Source organism: Taudactylus pleione, unplaced genomic scaffold, assembly GCF_031769625.1.
Source record: "Taudactylus pleione unplaced genomic scaffold, aTauple2 ptg000329l, whole genome shotgun sequence".
In the NCBI taxonomy this organism is placed as follows: Eukaryota; Metazoa; Chordata; class Amphibia; order Anura; family Myobatrachidae; genus Taudactylus; species Taudactylus pleione.
In genome coordinates this window covers 12,443,689-12,470,145 of record NW_028284730.1, presented here as the reverse complement: position 1 = coordinate 12,470,145, position 26,457 = coordinate 12,443,689, and the positions used below count along the sequence as shown (strand labels likewise).

The following is a 26,457-nucleotide window of genomic DNA, read 5'->3' as shown; positions in this document are numbered from 1 at the left end:
CACACGCTGACAATAATAAAGATGTAATACTTCCAGTGTAGGTTGCACACGCTGACACTAATAAAGATGTAATACTACCAGTGTAGGTTGCACACGCTGACAATAACAAAGATGTAATACTTCCAGTGTAGGATGCACACGTTGACAATAATAAAGATGTAATACTTCCAGTGTAGGTTGCACACGCTGACACTAATAAAGATGTAATACTACCAGTGTAGGTTGCACACGCTGACACTAATAAAGATGTAATACTTCCAGTGTAGGTTGCACACGCTGACACTAATAAAGATGTAATACTTCCAGTGTAGGTTGCACACGCTGACACTAATAAAAATGTAATACTACCAGTGTAGGATGCACACGCTGACACTAATAAAGATGTAATACTACCAGTGTAGGATGCACACGCTGACACTAATAAAGATGTAATACTACCAGTGTAGGTTGCACACGCTGACACTAATAAAGATGTAATACTACCAGTGTAGGTTGCACACGCTGACACTAATAAAGATGTAATACTTCCAGTGTAGGTTGCACACGCTGACACTAATAAAGATGTAATACTTCCAGTGTAGGATGCACACGCTGACACTAATAAAGATGTAATACTACCAGTGTAGGTTGCACACGTTGACAATAATAAAGATGTAATACTTCCAGTGTAGGATGCACACGCTGACACTAATAAAGATGTAATACTTCCAGTGTAGGTTGTACACGCTGACAATAATAAAGATGTAATACTTCCAGTGTAGGTTGTACACGTTGACAATAATAAAGATGTAATACTACCAGTGTAGGTTGCACACGCTGACAATAATAAAGATGTAATACTTCCAGTGTAGGTTGCACACGCTGACAATAATAAAGATGTAATACTTCCAGTGTAGGTTGTACACGCTGACAATAATAAAGATGTAATACTTCCAGTGTAGGTTGTACACGTTGACAATAATAAAGATGTAATACTTCCAGTGTAGGTTGCACACGCTGACACTAATAAAGATGTAATACTACCAGTGTAGGATGCACACGCTGACACTAATAAAGATGTAATACTTCCAGTGTAGGATGCACACGCTGACTCTAATAAAGATGTAATACTTCCAGTGTAGGATGCACACGCTGACACTAATAAAAATTTAATACTACCAGTGTAGGTTGCACACGCTGACACTAATAAAGATGTAATACTTCCAGTGTAGGTTGCACACGCTGACACTAATAAAGATGTAATACTTCCAGTGTAGGATGCACACGCTGACACTAATAAAGATGTAATACTACCAGTGTAGGTTGCACACGTTGACAATAATAAAGATGTAATACTTCCAGTGTAGGATGCACACGCTGACACTAATAAAGATGTAATACTTCCAGTGTAGGTTGTACACGCTGACAATAATAAAGATGTAATACTTCCAGTGTAGGTTGCACACGCTGACACTAATAAAGATGTAATACTTCCAGTGTAGGTTGTACACGTTGACAATAATAAAGATGTAATACTACCAGTGTAGGTTGCACACGCTGACAATAATAAAGATGTAATACTTCCAGTGTAGGTTGCACACGCTGACACTAATAAAGATGTAATACTTCCAGTGTAGGTTGCACACGTTGACAATAATAAAGATGTAATACTACCAGTGTAGGTTGCACACGCTGACAATAATAAAGATGTAATACTTCCAGTGTAGGTTGTACACGCTGACAATAATAAAGATGTAATACTACCAGTGTAGGTTGCACACGCTGACAATAATAAAGATGTAATACTTCCAGTGTAGGTTGCACACGCTGACACTAATAAAGATGTAATACTACCAGTGTAGGTTGCACACGCTGACAATAATAAAGATGTAATACTTCCAGTGTAGGATGCACACGTTGACAATAATAAAGATGTAATACTTCCAGTGTAGGTTGCACACGCTGACACTAATAAAGATGTAATACTACCAGTGTAGGATGCACACGTTGACAATAATAAAGATGTAATACTTCCAGTGTAGGTTGCACACGCTGACACTAATAAAGATGTAATACTACCAGTGTAGGATGCACACGTTGACAATAATAAAGATGTAATACTTCCAGTGTAGGTTGCACACGTTGACAATAATAAAGATGTAATACTTCCAGTGTAGGATGCACACGTTGACAATAATAAAGATGTAATACTACCAGTGTAGGATGCACACGTTGACAATAATAAAGATGTAATACTTCCAGTGTAGGTTGTACACGTTGACACTAATAAAGATGTAATACTACCAGTGTAGGTTGTACACGCTGACACTAAGATGTAATACTTCCAGTGTAGGTTGTACACGCTGACACTAAGATGTAATACTTCCAGTGTAGGTTGTACACATTGACACTAAGGGGTCAATTTATTAAGATGGGAGTTCTGTTAAGTGATGTTGCCCATAGCAACCAATTAGATTCCAGGTAATATCTTCTAGAAGCTGCTAGATAAATGAGTAGAATCCGATTGGTTGCTATGGGCAACATCACTTCTTAAATAGAACTCCCATCTTAGTAAATTTACCCCTAAGGTGTAAATTTACTAAACTGAGAGTTTTTAGAAGTGGGGATTCTACTTTACATTTACCTAGCACCTTCTAGAAGATAATAGCTAGAATCTGATTGGTTGCTATGGGCAATATCTCCACATCTAAACACTCTCACTTTAGTAAATTTACCCCTAAAGGGGCCTATCTAGTAGCAGATGTTTTTCTGAGCGATGAAAGACAAAAGATATCCTTTGAAAATTCCGGTGGCTGTGCTGAACGATATCTGTCATGTACATGACAGATTTTGGCAAACGACGAATGATGAACGATATCACATGACATCATTCAAGGAGTGGATTTTTTTTCTCTGCAGCTGCTGTTAATATCTTTCGTCGTTTACCGCATATAAACTGCCAGATATTTCTAATATCTGGCAGCGATATGTGATAATTGACCAACATGTTGGAGAGATGAGAGATTCAATTTATCGGCCACGGGAGTGCGCATCTGTCATCGTTCAGGGCCTATCCATAGCAGATAAATTGAACGATATATCGTTCAATTTATCTGCTAATGGATAGACCCCTTAAGAAAGATGCAATACCTCCATTGCAGGTTGTACACGTTGACACTGATGTAATACCTCCAGTGTAGGTTGTACACGTTTTTTTTTTTTATTCTTTTTTTATTGAGACATTGGGCCTGATTCAGAGCCGCTCGCTCATGCTGTGCGTTTGCAAGCGTCCCGGTGTTCTGCTTACACACTGCGTTTGCAACCCTCTCGCTCGCCCAGCAAAGGCAGCCCAGGGTAGTGAGTGACAGGAGAGGCCGTTTGTGGGTGGTAACAGGGGCAGGACACTAATAACTGGAGGTTGGAGATGCGAACACAGGCGTGCCTGGATGTTTCAACGCCATATTAGAGGCGTGCATAATTAACAGGCAGCGTCATAGTACACGTCACTTACCATTTTTTTTACAATGATATCCTCGCAAAGCTTGCGGTAGGGTAAAGCTACCTCAAGCACTGCGTTCGCATCCGATGGTGCTCGATGTACCAATGTTTTAATACACTTCTTGGAGATGACGTGTTGCTGGTGGGCGGCTCTGCCTGTGCGACTGGGCGTACACATACACAAAGTGACCGCTCGCTAAGACATGGTGGGCGTGCTTATGCCTTGGTGAGTGATCGCTACCAGTGGCGTCACTTTGAACAATTTGCATACGAATCTAGCAAGCGTACGCAGATAGCAAACGGGTCTGAATCAGGCCCATTGTTCGCACTGATACATATTGCATTTTATATTACAGTGCATAGAAAAATGTATAAACAAATATAACAATTCCATATACAATATGACATAGAATCTAAATAAAAAATATTTTTTGTAGACATTGAACTCATTTTTATAAGCAACAAGAAAAATGTTGTTTATACACAAAAAAGTAGAAATTAACTAGTTTTCCTGGGGACCTGGGGGAACAAACCCCATCTGACCCTACATCTCATGTTAGAGAGATCGGAGGATCCTGTACCGCTAATCTAGTAAGGTACCATGTAGTGTTTTAGGCTAAAATGTATTTGTTTTCTAGTTGAGAGTGGAAGAGTATCAATATAAGGCTCCCATAGCATAAAGAAACTCTGCACTCTCTTTTCTAGGTTGTACATGTTTACAATAATGAAAATGTAATATCCCTCACCGACTATACGTTACACCAGTATTAATGCACACCCTTTGGCCCTCCCAATCTAACTTATGTTGGCGCAACTGCAGTAATGTAGGTTCCTTAGTGCACATTTTTTGGTCATGCTCACATATAACTGCTTTATGGTCATTGGTATTTGCTCTAATATCCAAAGTACTGAATGTCTCTATTTAACCTCATCCAGTAATAGCAATATTCCACTTACACCATGGGGGCTTGTCCAATAATGATCGTTACATTATGGGCCACATCCTCCTTACCACTAAACTAATGTTAACGTGACACTGGCATTCTCCCTACATTCTCGGTATGGATGCCATTGAAACACTGGCATTCTCCCTACATTCCCGGTATGGATGCCATTGAGAGAGATGTACAATCTCATTATGAATTAGAGATGGCGAGAGTCTCCTACTCCTCTTCAGCTTCTAACCCCCTTTATTAGATGGTTTGGTTGGAATGAATATTGGGAAACGAAAATCAGGGCTTAATTGCAATGTTCTTTCTGTGGATTCCATTGTTATATTTTCTTTGTCCGCTCGGTAAACCACTGTATTATTTAATGTTTACTACTTGAATTTTGCTGTCTGCAGGTATATTCCGTTATGACAGTGCTATGGTTCATTTACTATTATTGGTGTATTTGTATGTACATCTTGATTATGTGTACCTTCCTTGAATATTTTTCTTTTATCCCCCCTGTATCACTTTCTTTTCTGTACCCCGCCCCATAATATTTTCTCTTTAAATTCAATAAAAATGTAATGTAGGAAAATGTAATACCTCCAGTGTACAGCCATGGCCAAAAGTTTTGAGAATGACAGAGATATTGGTTTTCACGAAGTCTGCTGCTTCAGTGTTTATGATGGCAATTTACATATACTCCAGAATGTCATGAAGAGTGATCAGATGAATTGCAATTAATTGCAAAGTCCCTCTTTGCCATGACAATGAACTTAATCCCAAAACAACATTTCCACTGTAGTTCAGCCCTACCATAAAAAAAGAACATGCTGACATCATGTCAGTGATTCTTTTGTTAACACAGGTGAGAGTATTGACGAGGACAAGGCTGGAGATCACTCTGTCATGCTGATTGAGTTAGAATAACAGACTGGAAGCTTTAAAAGGAGGGTGGAGCTTGAAATCATTGTTCTTCCTCTGTTAACCATGGTTACCTGCAAGGAAACACGTGCAGTCATCATTGCTTTGCACAAAAAGGGCTTCACAGGCAAGGATATTGCTGCTAGTAAGATTGCCCCTAAAAAAACCATTTATCGGATCATCAAGAACTTCAAGGAGAGAGATTCAATAGTTGTGAAGGCGGCTTCAGGATGCCCAAGAACGTCCAACAAGCGCCCGGGATCGGGGCACCACCAGTGCAGAGCTTGCTCAGGAATGGCAGCAGACAGGTGTGAGTGTATCTTCACGCACAGTGAGGCGTAGACTTTTGGAGGATGGCCTGGTGTCAAGAAGGGCAGCAAAGAAGCCCCTTCTCTCCGGGAAAAACATCAGGGACAGACTGATATTCTGCAAAAGGTACAGGGATTGGACTGCTGAGGACCGGGGTAAAGTTATTTTCTCCGATGAATCCCTTTTCAGATTGTTTGGGGCATCTGGAAAAACACTTGTCCAGAGAAGGAAAGGTGAGCGCTGCCATCAATACTATGTCATGCCAACAGTAAAGCATCCTGAGACCGTTCATGTGTGGGGTTGCTTCTCAGCCAAGGGAGTGGGCTCACTCACCTAAGAACACAACCATGAATAAAGAATGGTACCAAGACATCCTCCAAGAGCAACTTCTCCCAACCATCCAAGAACAGTTTGGTGACGAACAATGCCTTTTCCAGCATGATGGAGCACCTTGCCATAAGGCAAAAGTGATAACTAAGTGGCTCAGGGGACAAAACATCGAAAATTTGGGTCCATAGCCAGGAAACTCCCCAGATCTTAATCCCATTGAGAACGTGTGGTCAACCCTCAAGAGGCGGGTGGACAAACAAAAACCCACAACACTGCAAATTCTGACAAACTCCAAGCATTGATTAGGCAAGACTGGGCAGCTATCAGTCAGTATGTGGCCCAGAAGTTGATTGACAGCATGCCAGGGCGAATTGCAGGTGTTGAAAAAGAACGGTCAACACTGCAAATATTGTCTTGCATAAACTTAATATAATTGTCAATAAAAGCCTTTGACACTTATGAAATGCTTAGAATTTTACTTGAGTATACCATAGTAACATCGAACAAAAAGGTCTAAAAACACTGAAGCAGCAAACTTTGTGAAAACCAATACTTGTGTCATTCTTAAAACATTTGGCCATGGCTGTAGGTTGTGAACGTTGACACTAGTAGGATGTACATGTTGAAACTAATGAAGATGTAATACAAAAAGTGCAGGTTGGTGGGTGTCTGCAGCTGAAAAAGGGCAGCCAGTCATCAGATGGGCATCAGAAAGCTGCATCTGGTGGTTGGCAACCATCGAATAACCAAAATTTGATGTAAAAAGTACTTCTATCACATCTAGGAACATCAATGGTTGCTAACCATCGGCTTCCGATGTCCATCCCTAGGCTCTGTCTGAGAAGCAGAACCAAAGTGTTTAACATGTAATTAGAGAGGCCGTGCAGGATCCTCTGTCTGCTTGTCTTTCGTCAGACACTTTTATCGTCAGTGAAAAACAGGGTCATATCAGAACAAATGTATGTGTGTGAGATTCCACCAATGGTCCGCAGCGCATTACATAGAGGTGCACACAGAAAACATTAAACAATGCAGACAGCAACGAATGATACATAATACCACAATATAAAATTATACAATAACCATTTAGCAGCTATGTGAGAGTATAAAAAGAATATAAAACTGCAGATCCAGCTATTGACAAGATAGTGAGCTTCAATAATGAGCAGCACTCACACGAGATACAGTAGGCCAGTGCTCAGGAGCTCGAGAAACAGGACAGGCACAGTAGGAAGAAAAACACAAGGGTAGAGGGCCCGTGGACATGGCCAGAGAAGAAGGGGTGGGAGTGGTGATGGAAATAAGATTAAAGATGTACAGGGGAGAGTTTTGTAGGACAGTGTGAGGATTTTAGCTTCATCAAGTATTGGAAAGGGAGCCAGTGCAACGATTGTCAGGGAAGCTCAGCTGAAGCAGAGCAGTGAGAGGGGGAAATAATGCAGGCAGCAGCGAGTAGGAGAGATTGAAGAGGGAAGATGCAGGATATGGGAAGGTAGGGGGATAATGAAGAGTAATTGAGAGTATTATTTGCAATGAAGGATTCTCTGAGTCATGTGCACAGGACCAGGACAGGCTGCAAAATACTCTAAGTATACTTATTTACTGCATACGATTTTGTTGCCTATCTCTGGTTCATTATCTTGTTTTCATCACAATTACTGCCTATATATTTGGTATCATCCAGTGTATACATGTTACTTTTTACTAAATACTTTATATCAAGCAGCAAACATATTAAATTACTTACCCCTTCCTCCTCCACTCCCTTTTCTACTTTTTCTTGGATTCTCATTACACCACCCCCTTCAATGGATTTTACTAATACCCGTTTTACACTGACTTAAAAATCCCGGGTTGATACACGTGAACACGCACCAACCTGGGTCCCCAGTGACGGGTCATTCCCATGTCACCCTGCTGTATAAACGGCGCTGGGTCATGCCGCCCAATTGGCTGGCTTTAGTGGCGCTTGGAGATGACAATCTTCAAGCGCCTAATGCCAGGCCAACCAGAAAGGAGCAGCGTATCCCACCCGCCCTCCTTGCCTCCGGACCACTGCAGAGTAAGGTAAGGGGGTCGCGGAGGGGGAGGAAGGGTAAGTAGTGCTGCTCACCTGCACCGGGTCAGTGCTAACCCAGCTCTGGTGTGAATGGTGCTGACCCGGGGTACGTCCCGGGTTGGAAATGTGTTCCAAATCTGGAGTCAGACCCGGGACTAGGTTTAATCTCTTTGTGTGTAAAAGCAGATCCCTTATACTTGTCTATATTTCTATCATCACTGACCCACGTTTTCCCCCTCCTGTTCACTGTTCTCAGAAACACACAGGTGGGAAATAGAAGTGGGATGTGGGCCATATGATTCTAACACATTTTATACCTGCAAAGCATTATTATAAAGCATCCTCCAGATAGGAACATTTAACCCATTTGGGTTCAGAACTTAAAACAGAGTATTTGTGGTTACTGCATTTCAATATATGATTGATATGTATATGTGCATGTGAAAAGTATACTAAAGTATCCCAGAATTTCTCTAATTTTGCCAATCTTAATATCTGGTATTTGCATCTGTATAATTATTGTCTATTGCATATTTCTTTCTCTCTACTTTCATTATACATGCCTTTGAACTGCAATTATTAAACCCACCCATTATATCCAGTGATAAACAGGATAGCATCCTATCCAAATGTTGGAAATCACTCTACAACTTGCTGATACATTTATTGCTTTTTACATTTATCTGTATTTGCAATTTTCACTCTTATCGATATGCCAATTGATCTGTATATATTGTGAGCAACCCACCCTTTCTTTTATTATATTCTGTACAAACCACTTTATATTCCATCATCACAAATTGAACTTGACTTAATATATTTTGTATTTGCAATCCACATCACATAATTGAACTGTTTGAATCTTCTAACACAACAAATTGTGTAACACCACTTACATAACTCACTGTAGCGTGTCCTCTTTAATATTTGTACCTTTACCAGAAAGACTCGAGTAGATAAAGTAAATGTTCTTCCCCTCTTAGTTTTTTAATGAAAAAAATAAATAAAAATTAATGTTTCAATGAAACAAAAAAATTTCAATCAAAAGAGTGCCCCAACAAAGAGAGTCTTTCTTTCTCCTTTGGTTTATATATAGTATTGTTTGCTTACAAGGTGAAAAAGAGCTGGAAGAGTCGAGGATGACTACTTGAGAAACAGGAAAGTATATTACCTTTAATGGATATGGATTGAGAGTACCCACTGAGGGGGGGGGGGGGGGGGGGGGTGAGTTTCAGAAATATTGGGGGTAATTCAATTGTTTTCGTTGGCAGCTTGTAGTGCCTGGCGCCCAACGGAGCAATTCAATTGTTTATAATTTAGGGCGCAAACAGCCGCCAGCGCCATGATTTCTGCTTGCCCCCTCCTGAGGAAGTGAGCAAAAATGTATGATGAATGCTTGTTTTGGGTGCCCTAACCTGGTCTTTAGACTGCTTTAGCAGTTTTACAGCTAAACCTGGTTTAATTACCTGTGAATAGCGTGATAATTAATGGGCGCCCAATACAATTGAATTGCAACATCTGGTAACCATTAATTACCGCAACGTAAATAAACAATTGAATCGCCTATTCAAAGTTGAGAGCAAAACAAAAAAAAAACATGTAACTATGGAAAACTAATAATGTGGATCACTCATGAAATAATAGGTAATCAACGCAATCTGATGAACTTTGTATATAGAATGATTGTTGGTGTTCGTAAAAGCAGTTCAAGGATTATCAAAATGGCTGCACTGGAGAATTTTTTGAGGGAAGCAGTTGTTAGAGTGTGTACACAGAGTGAACCAGCAGACAAAAAACTGGGTCTGTTTGAATTAATACATATTGGCGCACAAGGGGTTAATGGGTCAGTATAAAAACAATGGATCTGAGTGCAAGGCCTGTGGTTGTAAATGGCTACTGGATGCTGGAGTGGAGAGTGGACAGTCTTGTAGGTCCACAAATTGAACAACAGTGCATCAAATTACAAATAATCTGAATCAGGGACCAATTCAGATAGCCGCTCAAAGGACATTACATCGTATGGGGTACAGAATTAGAGGGCCTGGCCATACGCCATTGCTATCTGACCTGGTGAAACGCCTCCAGTTTGTTCAGGAACAGAGGAATTAGAGAGTAAATGATTGGAAAGTGGTCATGTGGTCTGACAAATCAGGTTTTTAATCACACTATGCAGATGGTAGGGTGAGGATATGGAGACAATAACAGGATAACATGGATCCTTATTGCATCGTCATGACTCTTCAGGCTGACAGAGGCAACGTTATAGTGATGCAGTTAATCACATTTGGGCTAATATAGTCCCCATGATATACAAACCGACAGTTAGCAGAATCCATGCCTAAAAGAGTCCAAGTCGTTTTAAGGGCAAAAGGTGGCCCAACAAAGTACTAACCTGGAGGTCATAATAATTCAGCCACTCAGTGTAATTACATTCTGCCCCACTACTCTACCTTTTCAGTTACTGATAGTTACAACCTTTAAATTCTCACCCGCCTCCTATAATTAATTTCTCCCCCTTAAATAATTTGACCTCACAGCACTTCCTTATAGTTATTCTCTCCACTGCTGCTTCTCACCTCATGTACAAGCAGTGGTTAGATAAGGGGAAATCCCATTATAAAAGAAGAGGGAAAACCAGATGCTAAATATTTATTCACACATATATTTCCCACTTATGGTTGGGACTCTAAAATGCATGATCTTAGCTAATCCATCCCCCGTAAGCACTGCTGGAGGTCACCTGGAAGCAAAGTAAAATCCATGTCTAGTGTAGAACTGTATCAGTGGCTGAGCAAAGTGCTATAACAGTGCAATCCCACTGCATAATAAACAGGGGGGAAACACAGTTGCCCAGAAGGTGGGGACTTTTATTTTGGTCCAGATATTTCTGGGTGGCAGTATATTTTGCCCTGAAAGTAATCTACTTACAATGGCCGCTCAGTATTTTAGGCCCTGTTAGAAATAATTGTTTAATTAATTTACACAAATCAAATCTCCTTTATACTCTGTGCAAAGGATATGAGGTATTAGCTGTGTTTAATGGGCGTTGCAGGAAGCACTGTAATAAAGCATTACGTTGTAATGGAGCTGCCTCTATGTTTCATAAGTAAACATTTCAATCCTTCTACTTATCTGTGCTGAAGAAGAGATCATCATCATTATGTCAGTTACATAAAAAAAACTACTTAAAATGCAAATAAAGACAGTAATATACATGCATACAATTGGGTCATTTATTGAAAGAAAATGTAAATTAAGCAATAAAGAACTTCTCGCATAAGAAGCTACAGCCATTTACAACATAAAGCAAAACAGTTAAGTGTTGTCAAATGTAAATTAAGGCTCTCAATTAAAATGTAGTGTTAAATACCATTAACCCTATAACTTCTTTTGTTTTTAAATCAGCAGGAAGAGTCAGACAAAATATTAAGCTTGAAATGACAGCTTCTCTTGGACTTTGGAGCAATAATGATGAATCCTTATATTATGTAGTGTAGTGTAATGGTCGTACAATGTACTTATGTATGAATTAGGAAAGTCAGCAGATTCCTAAGTCACATTGCCATTCCTCTCAGTGAGCAATCTATGTAATTGGGATTTTCTTTGTGGCCATACAGTTCACCTATCACCTACAATTAAGGAGGCAGCATTCTGTGGTCTGGACCGATATTCATCCTATACTTTCCCTAGGGACATTGAGGCATGAGGCACAAAATACACTTCATGGTTTTGCAAGCCAATATGCAGAGAGAGTGGACTACTAAGTTTGTCTTAAATTGTAAATATATAATGAAGGACATACACTTCCTACAAATGCAAATATGGCTCCTGCAACCACCATATTAGCTACAGCAACTATAAATCAAATGTGAAAGTAAACGGCATGTAAGGATGTCAGGTCATGTGAGGGGAGAGACTGAGCGAATGTGTGTGGGTCTGATGGGCATATAAAGGCCATATGGGAAGGTCTAAAAGCACACTGGGGTAAGATGCTGGGCATTATAAGGGACATGTAGGGAGGTCTTATGTGCATATAAATGGCGTTTGGAGAAAGGTTTAGTTAGGGAAGTGTAGATAATGTAATTAATAGCATGTGCGTCTTTTCATGTTTTAGGAAAATTCTAAATATGAGGTGCAACGTTTATTATGCCAAGTCCTACCAATGTGTATTGTCACACCAAACAACAATTAGCACCAAAGACATTCTCAATCAAGAGTAGACATCAATGTAGAAAGATATTCTATTGCCTTTACTAAGAAGTGCTGATATTGCAGTGCTGCTTATCATATTGCTAACATTGGAGGTGATTCAGAGGTGGACGCAAAGCAGCCATTGGGTGTAAGTGTCTGAAGGTTTCCCTTGTGTCTGAGTCGCACTGCGCATGCATCAAAAAGCTTACCGCAGAGAAGAAGATCGAAATTGTATAGCGATTCATGCAATTTCAATGGGCGTTTCTGGGTGGTAACTGGGGAAAGGGGTGATGGCTACTAGTCGCGGGCATGTCGGTGTCAGCAACTGCACTGACATCGGTGGCCATGGTCAGCAGGACATTTTGCGCCTGCCGATGGTCCACTGATAGTGTCTTTTTACACATATCAGCGGGATCGTGCTGCAGTCAGTGGGTGTCTCAACAGGACGCCCATTGGCCACGGCATTACCAGGAGGACGCAGTAGTGGCTGAGCCAAAACACGCAGCTGCTACAGCAAATGCGTCCGTCTCTGAATCACCCACGTTGAGTGCAAATTTCAACATTTATAAGCACTTCAGGACAGCTTTCTGCTTGGATGTCGCCTGTCCTGGAAACGAAGGGACATGTGGGAAGTCAAAGCATGTTGTGCAAATGCATCACCAACTTTGCAGCACTGACCGGTGTTAAGTTCAACAGACCCCTCTAATGGAGGGTACACACGGTCAGACTATCAGATAACGATCGTGTCCTGCATGTGCTGGATCGAACATCCAGCAACTCCCTAACTACTATAACGATCGCGAGTCCCTATAGTAAACAGACTAACATGGTCAATATCGACCATGTTGGCCTGCATGCACGGCCAATGGTTGATATCTATATCGACCATTCCTGTCCGCGCGTCGACCATCGTTTGGTCGTTGAAAGGGGTAATATTCCGGTCGATATAAACGATCGAACGATATCGTTTATATCGACCAGAATATCTGACCATGTGTACGCACCATAAGTCATTAAAACTTCCTACCAAAATACTAATAGGACTCCCATCATCAGATGGTTGAGACCAGGCAGATTACCATATATTATACACCACAGTAAAATACATATGAGTATTTCATGGTCTTAAAGAATAAATATCACTTACACACTGTAGAGTCAGATATTTTTTGGTACAATATTCATGCAGCGTATCAATGACAAATACACTGTTGGGAATAGAACATAATTTTAACTTGATTTATGCAGGCGTTCACTAAAGAAGACTTTTAATAACAATGTTTTGTTCACTGGTTTGTTAGAATGCAAGAGTTTCCAAATATTAATATATTATATATTTGAGGTTTAAGCAAATCAGCAGGTGGGGAGGGTTTAAGCAAATCACATGGTGCGGAGGGTCCAGGTAGGGTGCTGCCGCTGAGCAACTGCAGTCTCCTCTATCTCCAAGTATTAAGGGGGTTGGCCGATCGCACTGCTCACCCTGCCCCCTTGGATCTGCCCCGCTCGCCGGGGGGACAAATCCGCCCCCTTCCAGTGTGCATTGGACTTTTTTTTAATTACAATAAAAATATAAAATAATAGTAATAATTGTGAGGGGGCATGGCGGTGCTTCTGAGATTTGGCCGCACCCCCTCCCTTTACCAAGGCCAGTCAACGCGCTTGACGGCCCTGGTCCCAGTAAAACTGCTTGAACATAATTTGGAAAGTGGAATATACTTTGTGCATTCCTGGATATGCTAATATTCAACCGCTGCTGGATTCTCTGGCAGCTAGACTAAGAGGACTAACGTGCATTCAACTCTGTCCACATGCATGAGGCGGCGAATTCCAACTCCCCACATAAAAGGTGTAGTTTTTAAACACCCACCTATGTGTAATCGGGTCTGACACTAGAAATCATTGTTTATAATACTGTATTACCATGCCCACTGGTGTTTTTACTTGTTTGTATGTTTTAGAATGCTTCTTGTTCCATTTCTGGACGTTTTAACGTATTGCTAACTTATAATCACTAGCAAAACAAATACAAAATATGAAATGCATGCTGCTGTAAAACAGCTAGATGTCCCTTATTGTGCTTCTGGGAGAGCATGTCAAAAAGTTATTAAAGATTTAAACAAAAAAAACAACAAACCTAACGTTATATGGGAATGCTAGCTCCATTTTAATCACGTGTAAGTTGATGGCTCTGGGTGCCAAACAGTTGGCTCTGTTGATAATTTTGCAATGCATACATGGCTAACCTGGGCAGATTCTGCTATTCATTGATTGGTCTTCTAAGCTATAGTTACTTCAGGCTCGCTTGCGTGGTTGGTAATGACCCGACACAAGGATCACAAGTGTCACAGACCCACCAACATGACCCCTTCCATCAGGCACACAATGCTCTGCTCCTGGACTTCCCACCTAATTTATGATTGCTGCTACCTGTGTTGAACTAGGTAACGGATGAGACAGGCGTTTCAACACAGGTGGCGGTAGCCATAAATAAAGAGGGAAGCGCAGGAGCAGAGCATCTTCTACCTGATGGAAGGGTTCAGGTTGGAGAGTCTGATGTCACTAGAATGGAGTCTCCAATATTTCCACTAAAAATCTCATCAATTAAGCTGGCCATACACGGCCAGATAAAATGCCTGTCAGACCGACAGACATTTTATCTGGCCGGCTGCCAGCCGCAGATGTCCCCGGCATACACTGTGAGATTCTCACAGTGTATTAGCTCCGACATCTGCGCTCCGCCCTCGGGGGAGGAGACATTTCCCTGTTCCTTCCGTAGGAAGTAACACAGGAAATGTCTGTCTGTCGGCCGCGGTTGGGCATACACTGCCCGATGCGGACGACAATTTACCGGTAAATATCGCATCGGATGGGCATGCTGGACAATCCGGCATGCCCGACCGAGCAATATTTAACCGTCGGTCGCCCCCTCACACGCTACAATTATCGGGGCGATCTGCGGATATCGGGCGGATCGGCCCTATAACTGTAGCGTGTATGGCCAGCATTACAAATAGATTTTATACAGACTTTTCTTGCTGAGCAAAACAAACCAAATTGTGTTTTTCCTGGAGCTGGTCATATGCATTGCAGTCTTGTCACCAGAGACATGCATACATTATATCGCAAAACTTTTACTGACAATTTAAAACACAATAAACCATTGCTTGAGGGAACAGGCCATGCCCAATTGTGCCACATTAATCTTTTTTGAAAATGTGTCTATGGTAAATTAAATGTAATGGAATTATTAGACATGAAGGCAAAAGTCATCTCATGAGAATCACCTCAAACCATTGAATTATATGGGAATTAAGGGAGGAATTAAATTGCTGTCGATGTGCCACGATGTCCAACTTGCGCACATATCAGCCGGTTACGGTAGTCCCTACATTACAAGATTTCCTATGCACCTCTATGGGGTGAGAGGCAAAAATGCAATGTAGATGAATGCAATTTGCCGTTCTGGAATCGCATCCCTAACGCTGAACTGAATTCCCCCCTAAGACCCTTTCACACAAATAGCCACTCAAACTCTGGTTCGTTCCTCAAAGGTTATGATTGGTTGCTTTGTTGCCAATTCTGGGTCATTCTGCTGAGATCCAATGGAATGGAATGAAATCACCTCCAAACAAAACAGATCGAAATGACACTTTACAGCATTTGGTGAAGGACTATACAATACACGTCTCAACAAAGAATTCCTATTGTAACTACCCCACAGATGTTTATTATGCCAAATGTCAGTAAGGACCTGTGTAACACAGCACCTGGGCATGACGACCATCACATAAATTATTCCAACAGAAGGAAACCCATTCACTGCTAAACAAGAGGAGGTGGAATCTGCACTTTCCTTTCTGTCGCTTCCAGAAAAATGACAAATCATAAAGGGTAATCACTGTGATCCACAAGGGAACCCATAGAAAATAAAAAGTATCACAGGGTCTCTCAATATAAACAATCACACATAGTGCCTGTTAGCTTTTAATCTCTAGACATTCAGAAGTTAGAAACTGTCCAGAGGGAGCTTTATAGACATATATTCTCAATAACAGCAAACAAAACAGAGAAAACACCATAAAATCAAATCAATATACTCTAAATCTTCAGATTCAGGGCAGAGATCATGAGCATGATTCTCATGGGTTAGAACAATAAAAACTAAATGGGAAGTATGAACACAATGTTTAGCAGTGCAGGACTTTGAATTACCGCCCTTGTTCAAAGGAAGAACAACTTGTCGCACAACTGAAGAGAAGGCTCGTGGTGGAGGAACTGGCCAGACAGGAACGCCAACTTGTGGGCATATTTGCAAGGAGCTGGCACTCGGATAGTACCAGGCCAATTCCAGTACATGTGGCACAATTTGAAAGTCAACCTGGGGGTGGGGAAGAAACAGAAATGAAACATTATTATTACTTATTTGTAAGGCACCAGAACATCCCTCCAGCGCTGGGCAGTGTGTATTACTATACATACATTAATGTGAGGTGGATGAAGGAGGTGCAGATGGGATACAGGGTAGAGCTGGCAGTCTAGGACCAAATTCAATTAGCTGCGAAATCGTCCGTTTTCGCCGCTGCCGCAATCGGCTGTTTAAAAAAAATAATAATTTGCCGAAAATCGTCCACTTTCTAAGGTTTTTTGGCAAACATCGTCTGATTTCCCCGCCGCTAATTGAATCTGGCCCCTAGTGAGAGAATAGTGTATAATATGTCATTCTGTGATAGTGAGAGAGAACAGTTATAGGAAAAACAGGTATTTGAAGACAAAAATCAGTTCTCATTAGTGCAGCTGTGGAAGACGGGGTTATTGGTGGGAGAGATAAAACAGTGGTCAAATTATGTGATGTAAAGTTTAAAAGGAAACTTCACACCCTTTTTTGTGAAAATCCCCATCACCCAATTCAGAGGTTCCCAAACGCGGTCCTCAAGGCTCCCCATCAGTTCAGGTTTTAGAGATCATGGTTGAGCACAGGTGGCTTAATTAGTACCTCAGAACAATTTGATTTAACCACCTGTGCTCAACCATGGATATCTCTAAAACCTGAACTGTTGGGGAGCCTAGAGGACCGCGTTTGGGTCGGAACCTCTGCTCCAATTGATTATAAAATTATTTGCAAATAATTATTGTCAAAGGACAATTCCACCCTAAATGTCAGTTCCTAAGACTGGACAAACAGCAACAAGCAGAGTGCGACAGACATTTCTGGGCAATGACCAACACTGGATGCCAGGGAGGAAACCTTTAGCATAAGGTGGTTAAATCCTACAGTTTTAGGTAGAATTAGCCTTTAGCTGCCTTCAAGATGAAAAAACAAACATTAAAAATATTTGGCTAAGCGTCATCTTGTGACCCGGAGAGCTCATCTGACATGTATCAATTTAGTTTGGAAACAGCTGTGGTCTCTCCCATTTAACTCTCTTCTCCAACTATGGGGACAATGCAATTAGATGCGAGCTTACAAAAGCTAGTTTGTATCATGAAACTAGCATACATCGCGTGATGCATGCCCCAAGAAATGCCAGATTCAATTAGAAATGCCAATATGCGCTACTAGCTGCAAGGTTGTGCGACTTTTCTACAAACAGTGACCTGGGAGTAGTGCATGAAAAATTTGGGAAAACCATCCTGGACCCAGACAACTGAGCTAGCAGGACCATGTAGGGCCGTATTCAAACAGCGGCGAAAACGTAAGTTTTTTTTGCCCAAAAAAAAAAATTGCTATTTTTTTGCCCAAAAAAAAAAACAGGCGAAAACGGCAATAGGCGAGAAAAATCTGGAGAAAAGTTTTTTCCATCCCAGACCAGGAGTAAAAAAAAATGCAAATCCCTATTTTTGGCTACAAATGTAGGGGATTTCTTTCAGAACCATTTGGACACCCTCCTGAATGATAAATTACCGGATTTTTTTTCGTAAGGTGCTTACTTTGGCGAAAACGACAGCGCAAGTTTTGAGCGGAAAAAAAAAATTGTTGAAAAGAAGATAGAAAGCACTTTTTTCCAGGAAATTACTACTCCACGTAAATTGGATGTACATTAAAAAACCGCCTGCTGCGACCGCGTGCAATGTTTAGAACACCATACTGCCCCCCCAAAAATCAGACACAATACGTTAAAACCAAAACGGGTTTTTTTTGCCCAAAATTTGCGTGGTAGTTTTTCGACAAAGTATGCAACTTACAATTTTTTTTTGTGCCCAAAGGGTTCTGAAAGAAATCCTCACATTTTTAGGCAAAAGTAGGTATTTTGCATTTTTTTTTCCCCTGGTCTGGGATGGAGAAAACTAGTCTCCAGTTTTTTTTCGCCTGTTGCCATTCTCTCCTGTTTTTTGGCGAAAATGTCTCAGTTTTCGGCAATGGCGAAAAAAAAAAAAAAAAAGGTCGTTTTTGTCGCTAATTGAATACGGCCCATAGACGGCTTAGTACTGGAGGTTCTTAAAAGGTGTCAACTGGCTGATTTTTGCACTTTTAATTAATGGTTGAAAAATTATAGGAAGCAAATTCAAATTAAAGTCGTGCAGCATTTTGGGGTACATAAACATGTAGTAATTTTTCAGTATTTTTATACAAGTTTGTTAAAGTTGGAATAAACACTTTTACCTCTCACCTGCAAAAACAAAAAACCCTCTCCCATCAATACAACACGTCTACATACCTGTCCCACATCATTTAAACCTTCACATACCTATCCCACGTCATTTACACCTCCACATATCTATCCTACGTCATTTAACCTTCACATACCTGTCCCACATCATTTACACCTCCATATACCTGTCCCCCATCATTAACACCTCCACATACCTGTCCCCATCATTTACACCTCCACATACCTGTCCCCCATCATTTACACCTCCACATACCTATCCTACATCATTTACACTTCCACATGCCTGTCCCACATCATTTACACCCCCACATACCTATCCTACATCATTTACACCTCCACATACCTGTCCCACATCATTTACACCCCCACATCCCTATCCTACATCATTTACACCTCCACATACCTGTCCCACATCATTTACACCCCCACATCCCTATCCTACATCGTTTACACCTCCACATACCTGTCCTACATCATTCACACATCCACATACCTATCCCTACACCTCTACATACCTGTCCATCAGTTACACCCCCAATTACCTGTCCTACATCATTTACACCACCACATACCTATCCTACATAATTTACACCTCCACATACCTATCCCAGGCTTGCCTACCCTCCCGATTTGGTCGGGAGCCTCCCGAATATTGGGTGCCGCTCCCGACCCCCCGGAAAGGCAGGCAAGCCTCCCGGCTGGCGCGATTCGCGTCATTGTGGCTCCGCCCCCTGCTTCACAATGCCTTTTTTTCCGGCATTGTGAAGAGGGGGCGGGGCCACGATGACGTGATCGTGCGGCCCCGCCCCCACCCCCAAAACGGCATCATAGCCCGGCCACGCCCCCCACAGAATGCAGGCATTCAGCTCCCTCCCGGAAGGAGGGAGCTGAATGTGGGCAAGTATGACCTATCCTACATCATTTACACCTCCAATATGCCTGTCCCACATCACTTACACCTCCACATACCTGTCCCCCATCATTTACACCTCCACATACCTTGTCCTACATCATTTACACCTCCACATACCTGTCCTACATCATTTACACCTCCACATACCTGTCCCACATCATTCACACCTCCACATACCTATCCTACATCATTTACACCCCAACATACCTATCCTACATCATTTACACCTCCACATACCTATCCTACATCATTTACACCTCCACATAGGATTATTTTTTAATTAAATTTGCAAAAATCTCAAAAATAAGAGATATGGTAAGAACTTACCCTTGTTATCTCTATTTCTACGAAGTCCATAGGGTTCCACAGGATACCTTGGCGTATAGGCGATGCGGCAGCAGCATCGGACACCACAGAGTTAAAAGTTTCAGCCTCCCAGGATGCACTGGGGTCCCTCCTCTATACCCCGCCCCCCAGCCAAGGCCATCAGTTTCGTAACAAGCCATCGGCCGGAGGAGAACAAAGAGAGAAGAAAGTCTGGAAGACACAAGAATCACATTCTCACCAGAAGGAGACAGTAAAACCGGTGACCAGATTAAAGCCCATCCGCAGTACAGGTGGGACAGGGTGCGAGTCCTGTGGAACCCTATGGACTTCAAAGAAATAGAGATAACAAGGGTAAGTTCTTACCATATGTCTTATTTTCTACTTTAGGGTCCATAGGGTATCCACAGGATACCTTGGGGATGTCCCAAAGCAGTATCCTTTTAAGGGTGGGGACGCTCCTGTGCTGGATGGAGAATCCGGCGCCTGAAGGAAGCATCCTGAGAGGCAAATGTATCAAATGCATAAATACCTGACAAAGGTATGGACAGAAGACCACGTGGCTGCCAGAAGAAACACAGTCTAAGCTGTAAGCCATTTGAACTCCACTGAGCCTAGTGGTTTCAATGGCGGCCCTTGGAGAGCCCTCAGGGCCACAGCCAAATCCCAAAGGGCCACTGGCGGGACGAATGGAGGCTGAATACGAAGTACACCTTGCATAAAGGTGTGGACATTAGGAAGTGTTGCAATCCTACGCTGAAAACTAGACTGACAGGGCAGAAAGTTGCACCTTCAGTGAAGCAAGGCGAAGACAGTGATCTAAGCCCGTTTGTAGGAAAGCCAAAACCCTGGATATCCTAAGGACCTGAGGATCAGCACCTGGAGGACGACACCATTCAAAGAAAGTACGCCACACTCGGTGGTAAATCTCTGCAGAAGTAGGTTTCCTAGCTCTGAGCATGGTGTTAACAGAGCTGGAAAAACCCCTGGACTTTAAGAGGGCTGTCTTAACAGCCACGTTGTCAAAGCCAGACGACCCAGGGCCGGGTGCTGGAAAGGCTCCTGAGACAACAGGTCCACACGCAGAGGCAACAATATCAGAGTGTCGACTGAGAGACCCCGAAGATCTGAGAACCAGTGCCGTCTGGCCCACGCTGGAGCTATCAGCAGAAGCGTGTCACCTTCTTGCTTGAATCTGCGAGTAACTCAAGGAAGAAGGGAAAATGGAGGGAACAGATACGCAAACCTGAAGGTCCAACTGACTGACAGAGCGTCCACCAGAAGAGCCCCTCCATCTTTTGTGATTGAACCGTACACAGGCAGCTTGTTGCTGTGTCGGGAGGACCTGAGGTCTATTTCTGGAAGGCCCTACTTGCTCACCAGTTGGTGAAATACTTCTTGGTAAAGAGACCATTCCCCTGGATGCACGTCTTGACGGCTGAGAAAGTCTGCTCCCCAGTTGAGGCCTCCTGGCATGAACACTGCCGAATTATGGCAGGGAGATTGGCCTTCGCCCAAGCTAGAATGCGGGACACTTCTGTCAGAGCTGCCCGACTTCGGGTTCTTTCTTAGCGGTTTATGTAAGCCACCGTGGTGGTGTTGTCTGACTGTACCAGCACGGACCTTCCGTGAAGGACATGTGTTACCTGCTGGAGAGCCTTGAATACTGGCCGAAGTTCCAAGAGACTTATTGGAAGTGCAGATTCTGTTGGCGTCCACCTTCCCTGAAAGAAGTGTGGACCCGTCACTGCTTTCCAGCCTTGGAGACTGGCGTCCGTCATCAGAAGGACCCAGTACGCAATCCAAAAGGGGCGCCCCCGTTTGGATGAGTAGTCAGCAGCCACCAGTCTAGAGACAGACGTACCTGTCTGGAAAAGCACAATTCTCTATGTGTTTATCCGATTGGGCAACCAATTCTATCTGTTGAGGATTAGCTGCTAAAGAGGTCTGGAGTGGAAATGGGCATAATCCACCATGTCGAACATTGACACTATGGAGCCCAGTACCTCATTGCTGAGTGCACAGACACTCGTTGGCTGCGAAGGCAACTGCATTTACCTGCCTGTAATACAGAGATATTGGACCTCATTCAGAGTCGGACGAAAGCGGCCGCTCAGTCGTAGGCATTCAATGTTTCCAAGCCACGCATGCGCATGGTTAGTTGTGCGCATGTGCGTACGAGGCTTTGCGATCCAAAATGCTGTAGATCGTACGGCTTACGAGCAGGAAGTGGCTTCCAAGAGTTGATTGACATGAAAGGCCGTTTGTGGGTGTTGACGGGGGTGGTGGTCTGAAAACGCAGGCATGCCTCAGCGTTTTGAGGGCGTACATAAATTACTTGCTACGACCGACATAGAAGGCCGGAAGTAGTAAAATGTCACTCTGTGAGCAGGTTCGAGGCCTGGCTGATCGTACAGCTTGACGTTGGGTACATGCTCTCGCAAGCCCCAGAGTACAAGCGATACTATCAAATGTTATTGATGGTAGGATTGCGGTTTCTATTTTGAGCCATACAATGCAAGCAGCTAATAATCGTTTGTTGAAGCTAATAACACTGCTAATTGGCTTGTAATTGATTCAGCTGCGTTTGCATTAGCGAATAATAAGAATAAATACATTTCATGGGGATGGCTTATTCTATGCGGTTTTTTTGTTAATTTTAACATGCATTTAACAACAACACAACATTAATATTCCAAAATCCGGGTTTAAAATCTTTTTTATTAACAAACGCACTACCAGTCAAACATCAGCATGAACTAAATGACATTTGAACAATAAAGTTTTAAGACCAATTGAAAGGGAGGAAAAAAAAGCCAACACTTGAGAACACTAATTATATAATTGTCAACAAGCTATTAACAAGCTGATCGATAGAGCATGGAAACATGACATGTGGGCATCAACACAACACAAGCGGCCGCAACCATCAGAAGAAAATTAACATACAGCGACTGACAACGATTGACTCGATCGCTAATTGCTATCACTCGCTAGCTAGAGGAGGTGCAGCATTGTTCACGTATGGGCGTCACTTTGGTTGCGACCGACCGGCCGTGCGATTGCTTCCTTTTTCAGTTTCTCGGTCGTTAGGCGTACGACCGACTCTGAATGAGATCCATTGTCCTCTTTCACAAACATCCACTGGTGTTGGGAGACCAACAGGGCTCCGACATGGAGCATCCTCAGTGAGGGAACCAGGGAGGACTTCTCTCAGCTTATCAGCTAGCCATGATTGTGCAGCACAGATATTGTTAGTTGCAGATGGCGCTGAAGGACTTCTGGAGACCCTGCTAACAACAGGAGGTCGTCCAGATAGGACAACAGGCGGACCCCCTGCATCCGTAGGTGGGGTGCCATGACCGCCATGACTTTGATAAATACACGAGGCGCAGTGGCCAGACCAAAGGGTTTTTCCTGAAACTGGAAATGGCGGCTTAGCATCGCAAACCTGAGGAATTGCTGTTGCGCCAAGATAATAGGTATATGCAGGTAGGCTTCATAAATGTCCAGAGACACGATGAATCCCAAGGTTCCATTGCCAGTATAATGGAACGGAGGGTCCGTATCCTGAACCGAAGAACTATGAAAGACTTGTTTAGGGACCTGAGGTTGGGCCGGTAAAACCCATTGGGACTGTGTACCAGAAAGACATTCGAGTCATATCCTGTTCCCTGTTGGGCTAACGGAACAGGCACTATAACTTCAGCTTGGAGCATAGAGTGCAGCTTTTCTGGAGTTCCATGGCCTTGACTGATGGAAGGCCTGTAGTGAAAAACCGTCTGGGAGGCCATCGCCGTAAGGAGAGGGCGTACCCCAGAGAGACCACCTCTCTGACCCAAGTGTCCACGGTAGTCAGATACCAGCACTTTGCAAACTGAAGAAGCCGGCCTTCCACTTTGGGGTCCAAGGGGAGGCCTCAGGCCGAAGGCTTATCGTCCGACCTGGGAGTTGGACGTCTTGTACTCTAAGCCTGCTTGTTTGGCTTGGCAGATTTCCTGGTTGTTGACTGCCGAGGAAAGGACTGCACTGGACTTACCATGGGCCCTATAGGGCCAAAAGGACGAAGCACCAGACCCTGATGGGGCCGTAGCCGATGGCAGACACGCAGACTTAGCTGATGCCAGAGTAGCCACAATGTTGTCCAAATCAGAGACAAAAAGGACCTGTCCACTATAGGGCAAGCATTCCAAACCCATTTCGGACTCTGCATCCGCTTTCCAAGTGCGCAACCCTAGGGTGCGGCGAGCTGCCACGGCTGCCGAGGAGATTATGGAAACGAGGAGACCTATGTCCAAGGCCGCCTCAGTAATATACGTGGCTGAGTCCCTGGTATTGCCCACCAACTCCGCCTGTTCAGGTGACGAGTTAGAGTCCAGAGACAATTGCAAGCTAGCAGCCCAGCGCTCCATGGCGGTGGTCACTTAGCACACGGCCATAGCTGGTCTGGACGCTCCTCCAGCAAGGGAAGAACTGGAATTTTAGGCACATTGCAACCTAACGATCCGTGGCATGCTTTAAGGAGGACATGGGTAACGTAGCACTCCTCACTAGGCGTGTGACATGAGAATCCACCTGCGGAGGAGTTTCCCACTTGGAAAAAATAATTATTATACGCCAAGGGGTTAGCCAACTGACCAGATAGCGGAAATACAGTGGTTAAATATGCCGCCTACAGAGGTTAGGCGGCATATTTAGTTTTGGCCACGGGGGGGTCGTCATCTTTAATAACCAAGACCGCACGGACTGCCCGTATAAGGCCTGGTATATATATATGTTGACTTAGACTTGATATATGTTGACTTAGACTTCTGGTCTGAAAGGTCAAAAAGCCCACCGTCATCAGATGTTATGACATCATCAACATGCAAACATTCTGAGACACTACAGACCGCTTAGCAAGCCGCAATGATGACTCCCTCTGTAACACGTCTGTTAGGTGCTGTACCGAATTGGACAGTGAACCAACACACGCAGTCTCCTGCGAGACCTGGGTGGGCGAGCGGTAGACACTGGGGTACCACTTAGCTTCCTGGGGAACCCCTATATGGGTGAGGACCCAACCGACTGCCGTGATAACCCCTGTGGGGGCAACACAGGGGGTGTGGCCAGCTGACCCAAGCTCAACAAGGCCAGGGTGTTCCTGCACAGGCGCATACACAGTAACTGGGCGTGATTAGAAAACATGCCTTGCATAAACTCCCAGTGTTACATCACCCTCCGCTATTAGTACATTACATGTGGTACCCTTTAGCAGTAGGGGAAAATCACGTTCACTCTCAGATGATGAGTGTAACGGAGTGTATGTGACTCCCCTCACAAATAAATACTTTTAAGGTGAGGCATGACTACCCTGCAGCACTGCACCGCAAGGGCTTTAGCAGAGGGAAAACAGGGATAGAAAAATGGCTGACAGTCAGAAGTGAAAGTACAGGCAGACAGCGCTAGCATTAAGTCACATACAATGCAGAAATAACTTCCTGCACTACCAGCACTGAAATCAACTGCACAGACACAGAGCCTGGTAGGAAACAGCGTAGCATACACTGACCTTATCGTCGCTTGAAGGAGAGATATGCAGGGGGAGCCGGACCACACAGCCACCAGCTTCAGCGTCCAGCAGCGCTTGCACATTAGTAATAAAATGGCCGCCGAGGAGCAGAGAGGAGGCAGGCCCCGGAGGAGGAACGCTGAACACAGCCTGCCATACCGCTGCGGAGAGGCACTGTGCAGCGGGGGAGGCGCCGGCTGTAAACAGGGAAGGCGCACTCACCTGGCATGCATTTAACCCCAGGGACGCCGGACGTTTACCGCTCAGTCGCGGCCCGCTGTCCCTGGGGCTTGTGGAAGCGCAGGTTAATACCTGGCTCCACTCCCAAGCCAGTCCCTAGGGAGCCCCCTGCCTGGGGACTGAAGACTGTGTTCTCCGGCGGGTCCCCTCCGTGGGACCCGCCGTTTACCTTGACCCCTTAGATCTGGCCACAGTCAAGGGTAGTCCGGGGTCACCGCTAGCCGTGACCCCAGACCCCCACCAGCATCCCTGGATCGGTACCGGCGTTCTGGTACCGGAGAGGTGAAGGAGTGCCAGCATGGTCGTCTGTACAGACTGTCTATGCTGTACTGCTCTAGATGTGCAGCCACAGCTGCCTTGAAAGATCTTCAGGGGTTGTAACAGCCCCACTCTGCTACATGTGCTCCGACTCCCAGCCGGGCACCGATAAAAACTGGTGGCCTTGGCTGGGGGGCAGGGTATAGAGGAGGGACCCCAGTGAAAGTTTTAACTCCGTGGTTCCCGATGCTGCTGCCACATCGCCTATACCTCAAGGTATCCTGTGGATACCCTATGGACCCTAAACTAGAGAAAACTTTTTACATTGTCATTATGGG

At 43.7% G+C, this 26,457-nt stretch overlaps 1 protein-coding gene across 3 annotated transcripts in view; it reads right to left on the bottom strand.

Moving 5' to 3' along the window:
• Window positions 1–15,931: 15,931 nt before the first annotated feature.
• The window catches only part of PIWIL2 (piwi like RNA-mediated gene silencing 2), a 348,242-nt gene continuing 337,716 nt past the window's right edge, over window positions 15,932–26,457 (bottom strand). For 2 of the 3 annotated variants that reach the window (XM_088443404.1, XM_088443403.1), the window contains exons 23-24: window positions 20,074–20,283; window positions 16,548–16,600 (exon numbers count right to left, since the gene is read on the bottom strand). In XM_088443404.1, coding sequence (XP_088299530.1) covers window positions 20,091–20,283 — 193 coding nt within the window. In that variant the 3' untranslated portion in view covers window positions 16,548–16,600; window positions 20,074–20,090. Of the gene's footprint in view, window positions 16,601–20,073; window positions 20,284–26,457 lie in introns of all 3 variants that reach the window. The other variant, XM_088443405.1, reaches the window with a different exon arrangement.